This window comes from Blastomyces dermatitidis, assembly GCF_000003525.1.
Source record: "Blastomyces dermatitidis ER-3 genomic scaffold supercont1.7, whole genome shotgun sequence".
NCBI classification, from domain to species: Eukaryota; Fungi; Ascomycota; class Eurotiomycetes; order Onygenales; family Ajellomycetaceae; genus Blastomyces; species Blastomyces dermatitidis.
The window spans coordinates 1,162,324-1,168,969 of record NW_025544780.1 but is presented as its reverse complement, the minus strand read 5'-3'; the positions used below and the strand labels follow the sequence as shown (position 1 = coordinate 1,168,969).

Here is a 6,646-nt window from a genome sequence, read left to right as displayed (position 1 = left end):
AGAGTATAGTCTCTATACTCTCAAGATTATCAGATTAGAAATTATCTTTATTATATAGTAATAGTTATCAACTGATTGACAGTACATATACTGTGTATGATATAAAGATGAGTTTTTCTACTGACTGTGTAGATCTTTCTTTTTCATCTTCATTCAAATCAAACATATGATAAGTGAGTTTCTTATATATTGATTTGAAATGTGAAAAAATATAGTTAACAAGTGACTTACAGATCTCTTAACATATTCTATTCTATATATGAAATTCTCTGCAAAAGTGATATATTTTAGAGACAAAGCTAACAGTAGTGACAGGATTTTTTAAAAAGATCTCTCTCTCTATAAAACATTTTTCTTTTCTCTTTCCTCAATTACAACAGTGAGTGCATGAGAGTATCATTCTTAAAGAATAATAGAGGGCTTATTCTGATGTTTTCTAGTGAATAAATGTCTTTGTGGTGCAGCGGCGGCCTCTGTGACTATCAAGAAAGTCAGGTTGAAGGTGACAGTGTCAATGAGCTGTGAGAGCACTGCTTTTATTGTCATATCTCCTTCTTCTCCTGCTTCTTTTGCAGCTGTGGCGGTAGTCACTGTGCCTTGCAGTGAGGTGTTGTCCCTTCTGCCAGTCAGTTTGTTCATGTTCAGTTCATTCCCTGCTCTCCTCACTGCTGTTGTGATGCTGCCTCCCTTCTCAGTCAATACAGTGATATATGACTTCATGTGATCATTTGAAGAGGAATCTGAGAAGAGCTTGATTCTAAGAACAGTGACTCTGAGAAGCTTAATCTGTAGTTTCTCTTCTGTGACACATCTGAGCCCTGCTCAGAATGCTACTGAGTTGAGTCTACAGAGTTCTATGATTTCTTCATCTTCTCTCTGTGAAGAGACTCTGATACAGTCTCTGACTGACACTGCTACTTATCTGCACTGTGTCAAGCAGCTGAAGAAGAGAGAGATCTTATATACTCACTTCTTCTCTCACTTCTATTATTTCTGTTGCATCTGTAATAATGACTTCTGTCTCTCTGCAAGTATTATCTATTCTACAAGAAGATATTGTGTCAGCTCTGATAAGAAGCTCAGATACTCAAGTAGTACAGAGTGAGAGTCTTGAAGCTTCAAGTATTGATGAATTCTGTCAAGACTGAGAAGGTTCTTCTTACTTATCTGTAAAAGAAGATGAAAGTGTGAATCTCTGAGATAGAAAAACATCTCAGAATAACTGACTTTAAGAAGAAGTCAGTTAATATCACTGTTAAAAGCACTGTAGAGATTAATCACTGATTAAAGAGAATCTTACTTTAATTAAAGCAGATAACTGAGATGCTTTGTAAGTTAATAAGTTAATATTTCATGCATTTCTTCTGCTCTTCTACAGTGCTGCAGTGCTAACTTCTCAGTAGACAAAGATATCAGTACTGAAGACTTCAATGATAAAGAATGAGTTTAATAAGAATGTGATTGTTGATGAGTAGACTCTGATCTCTCTTTTTACTTTTTCAGCAGACTGCAGCCTTATTAGAATAGCAGCAGTCTGCAGATTGATAATATTAATCTTTTTATTAATTTCAAATATTTCTTTTCTTTTAACTGCTTCAGAAATGTTACACTTGTATAGTCTTATTAAACTTCTAAAAATTCTTTAAGAGAAAATAGAAGAAGAGTGCTACAGAGTCTATAAGATACTGACTTATTACTGTGAGATTATCTCTAAAAAATCCTTTAAAAAAAATAAGAAGTCTTAAGTGATATTTTTTATTCAATATCTCTGATATGTAATAAGACAGTCTCTACTAGCTATCTCATAAATTGCAATCTCTTTCTCAGCATTTTTCAAATGCTCAAGTGATTCTCATGAATTCTCTGATAATGAATAATCTTTTTATTTAATAAGATATTAAAGCTTGCTGTAATATATTCACTTATTCAATATTTTCTTTATAAGATATTTAATATTACTCTCAATCTCAATGCTATCTGACTGAGACAGCTTCATCTCAAGATGTTGCTTATAGAGCTTCAAATAGAAAATGTGAAAAATAGAATGAATTGATTTCAATTCTGTGAGTAATTTCAACTCATATATCTACTTACTCATCACTCTTGTTACTGAGAAAGATTCTAGTTATCACTCACTGAGCTTCTTATATAATCTCATTGTCTTGATATTCTTTGTTGAAAGTAGCACTTGATTCTCTATTGAGAACTTCATTGAAAGATGTTTTTAATTATAGTATTTCATCTGCTGCTTCTGAGTGCAGTGAATACTTTTCACTGTCTTCTCATGAATTTTATTCAAAAGTTTTAATCTCACTTTTACTTCTGATACTGAGAGATACTTTATTCTCTATATCTGTCTGACATTCTGACTGTTTATTTCTCTCTTTGAAATGTTGTTCATAATGTCACTGAATAATAAAGAATTATATTCATAATAAGCATAGAAAGAAGATATCTTTAAGATTGTATTCTTTGTATTGTTATATACAAATTCAGTAATTAGAAGATGTTTGAGTTAATCATTCTAATAATATGAATAGAACACTCAAAGATGCTGTTCTAGTGTCTGATTCTGATATTCAGTCTGATCATCAATCTGCAAATAAAATGTAATACTGAGAAGATGTCTTATTATAAGATGATAGCAAAAAGCTGATCAGTATTTGCTGATGAAGAGGAATTCTTGATCTGTTATTAACAATTTCAGAGCACTGTGATCATAAATGATAATATCTAAAAACAGGTCAGTCAATTCAGAGACTTTAATCTTTTTATAAGTAGAGATATATCTAATCATCTTTGTGAAGCAGTTAACAATGATCAAAATTGAGTTATATTCTTTGACTCTTGTTGACTTCAGCAGATTAACTATGAAATTCATCAATAGATTCTGTCATGAATTCTTTAGAATAGACAGTGATGTCAACTCACTGTATTACTTATACTACAGAATCTTTATTCTTTGATAGATATTACAAGTTTTAATATACTTTTTGACATCTGTCTGAAGCTTGTCTTAAGTGTATTTATGTTTTAGAAGCTTCTCAGTCTTCTCTAATCTGAAGTACTCTGTATGAGAATCATTATAATAAATTCTCAATAACTTCTGATACACTGTCCTGCTATGAGAGATAAACACTGAATTATTCAGTAGTAGAAGTTCACATTCTTCTAGTTATCAGTGACTTGATTTCTTAGTGACACTGCTCTGCTCAGAGTCTGTCTCTTTCAAGTTCAAATCAGATTCTTTCTTCTTCAACTTCTGAATTTAAGCTGTAGTAGAGATATTTCTCTTCTGTAATTCACTGATGAATTTCAAAAGTAGTTAAGTTAAAAGATTGTAGACTGTTTTATTCTTTGTCAATTCAATGATTGTAAGATATAATATAAGAAGCTCATGATCTTCAGTGTCAGTTCTCTGCAGAGATTCAGGTTCTCTTTCACCTTCTATACTGAGTCATGCAGCTGTCTCTTCAGCATCATTTTCAAGCTTTAGAGAACTTCAACTCTCTGCAGCCAGCTTCTTCTGCAGTGATGACAGAGATTCTTTTGTAGAATTCTTCTCTGTATTAATAATATTATAATCAGACTGTCTAGACAGTGTATCAGCAGAGTTAAGCTGATCTGAACAGTATTAAATATAGAAATCATACTTTGAAAGCAGCTTTGTTCATCTGACTTGATGTTCTGTCAAGCTCTTTATTATCAAGAAGTAATGTAGATTTGCATAATCAGTGAGAACTTGCACTGAGTACTTACTACTCTGAAGATAATGTTATCAGATCTTAAAGAATTTAATAATTACTAACATCTTCTAATCATGAGTATCATATCTTCTCTGTGTGAGTGATAACTTCTTAAAGAAGAAGATCACTGATCTTCATTCACAGTATCTTATAAACTCTGTGAAAAAGCCTTCTTTCACAGACAATTCATTGTCTGTTTTCTCAGAGATGATTATTCTCTGATTCTTTCAATGTTAAAAGATCTTCAGTGTCAACTGTGAAAAGATTTCACAGATCTCATTTCTGAATACATCAGTCTCACACTGACTGAGAAAGTCAGGATTAAAATGATTCAGTATTGTGACATCTGTAAAAGCTTGTTTCAATTCTGTAAATACCTGCACAGTGTCTTGAATGAGAATAAATGATCTCATTTTTCTATCTTTTACACTTCTCTTCAACAGATCTGTAAGAGAGGTAGTAATCTGTGAATATGCATAGATGAATCATCTGTAGAAATTCACAAATTCTAGAAACATCTGCATCTCACAGTACATTCACAGTGCCAGCCAGTTCTTAATAACAGAGACTCAGCTTCTGTTCATTGAAATGTCATTCATCTCAATAATATAATCTAAGAAATCAATTTCCTGCATGTAGAATGAGCATTTTTCAGTGTTTATATAGAGTTAATACTGTCTCAAGTGACTTAACACTTCTTGAACATGAGTATCATATTCTTTCTCTATTTTTGAGAAGATTAGAATGTTGTTTAAGTATACTATGCAGAAGATGTTGACAAGACCCTGCAGTGTCTCATTTATATAGATCTGAAAGATAACTGAAGTGTTACAGAGATCAAAAGATAAAACAAGATATTCAAAATTGCTATACTTAGTATGAAAGACTGTTTTTCAAATGTCATCTTTATTAACTCTGATTCTATGATAAGCATTCTGTATATCAATCTTTGAGAACATCTTTGCTTCAGATAATCAATCAATCATCTTGTCAATCAATGATAATGAATAGTGATTCTTAATCATCATCTTGTTAAGATCTCTGTAGTTTATACATAGACATAGTCTATCATTCTTCTTGAGTATAAAGAGTATAGATGTCTCTGTCAAACTCTTTAATAAATGTATTCAGTTCTTTGATTGTACTTCTTCAAGATATTTACACAGAACATTCAACTTCTTTACAGACAAGTTGTAAAGAGATCTGTACAGTGCTGTTACACTGTCTTCAAGATAAATCTTGTATCATATCTTAGTATCAGGAAACTTCACTGCTTCTCTTTTCAAAAAGACATTCTTAAAATCTGTAAAGAGATATTGTGTATATCTGTCTTCAATGACAGATACTGCTACTAATCTTACAGTGAGAGTGATGACTTTTTCATCTATCTTCAAGTCTCAATCACCTGCTATACAGTATATTGACTCAATTCTTTTCTCAAGATTCTTCTGATGAAACTCTTCAGATTTCTCTATCACTGTCTCTTCATCAGTGAGATGATACTGTTATACCTGAGTAACTCAGTCAATGAGAGAATTGTTTTCTCTCAATTATGAAAGATTTAGAATGATGTTCTCATCTATAATATTAACTATATGAAGAAGCAGACTGCTTTTCTTGAAGATTTCTTCTGAGTCTGTGATCACACACTTTGCTTAAATTATGTCAAAACAGTGATATTTCATTTCATCAGTAAATTTTACATAATCTGATAAATCTATCTTCTTTCAACTCTTCATCAAAGAAAAGAAATAGAATATGAAGTTAATATTCATTCTGAAGTTAAGTAGACATCTCACTGATATCTTCTCATTCAGAGTATACATTGTGATTATAACATAAACTTAAAGATATGAGAATTGTCAATTCTTTTCTTTCTCTTCTTTATCTTTCACAGATATGTTTGTCAGAAGAGAAGTTAACTTTGAGAAGATATCTTCTCAGTTTCTTCTCTTCTTTGACTTCTTGTAATCACTGATATAGTAATCATCAGCTCTGCAGTTGAAACAGAGATCTTTGTCAAATCTTTTTTAATATTTCTTTACAGTAAGTGAAGAATCAGAATACTTGAAATTCTTCTTTACTTTCTTCACACTGAAGCTGTCATGACACTGTTTAGATTCTGTTATTGATTGCTTAGAAAAGATCTTATTAATCTTTTTCTTAAAGAATTAATTATTCAAATAGATTCAGAAAGTCAGGTTGACAAGCTCAGTGTAATTAATTAATAAACTCTGATATTATGATATTATTATTCACATCTTGTAAGTCAGCTTTATGAGATAAAGCTGTGTTTTTAATTGATTTAAATTATTAATCAGTTTCTCTCAATATTCTTCAAATCTTGTATTGAAATTGAAAGAATTCTCATTATCTTATTAATATAATAAGTTGAATCACTGTGTCACTGTGAAGCTGCAGTTATGATAATCTTTAATTTGATTCAGTAGAAAGTTCTTAAATTCTTCTCAAGTCATGATAGTATTGATACACTTAAGCTCTCTTTTCTTGATAGCTCAAGTAGTTACAGAGATGCCTTCAAGAAGGTTGATGATGTATATTACTCATATCTTATGAGTATTATACTGGCTCAGATTAAGGTGAAATTTCTGTTCAAGAGTACAGATAAAGCTGTGAAATTCAGATAAGATATTTCTCTTATATCTTGATAAATCTCTGATCTTAATCTCTCTATCTTCATAATAGATGTAGATATGTAGAGGCTGCAGCAGTAGCAGAGCAGTTGAAGAGCTCATGTTAAAATATACAATAAGTTCAGAAATCTTGAATTTCTGCTGAGATAGAGATGTACACACTCTAGAGAATAATGTAGTATTTCTCTCAGAGAGTGAGATTGAGTTAATTTCAGTGTAAGTGTATAAGATTATATCAGTCTGTTA

At 31.2% G+C, this 6,646-nt stretch overlaps 1 protein-coding gene across 1 annotated transcript; it reads right to left on the bottom strand.

Annotated features, from left to right (window-relative positions):
* Positions 1–402: 402 nt before the first annotated feature.
* BDCG_06687 (uncharacterized protein) lies at positions 403–720 on the bottom strand (the record flags this gene model as incomplete). Its single annotated transcript, XM_045422441.1, has 1 exon — positions 403–720. One exon carries the CDS (start codon positions 718–720, stop codon positions 403–405), a length of 318 nt encoding a protein of 105 aa, XP_045278079.1.
* Between the last annotated feature and the right edge of the window lie 5,926 nt (positions 721–6,646).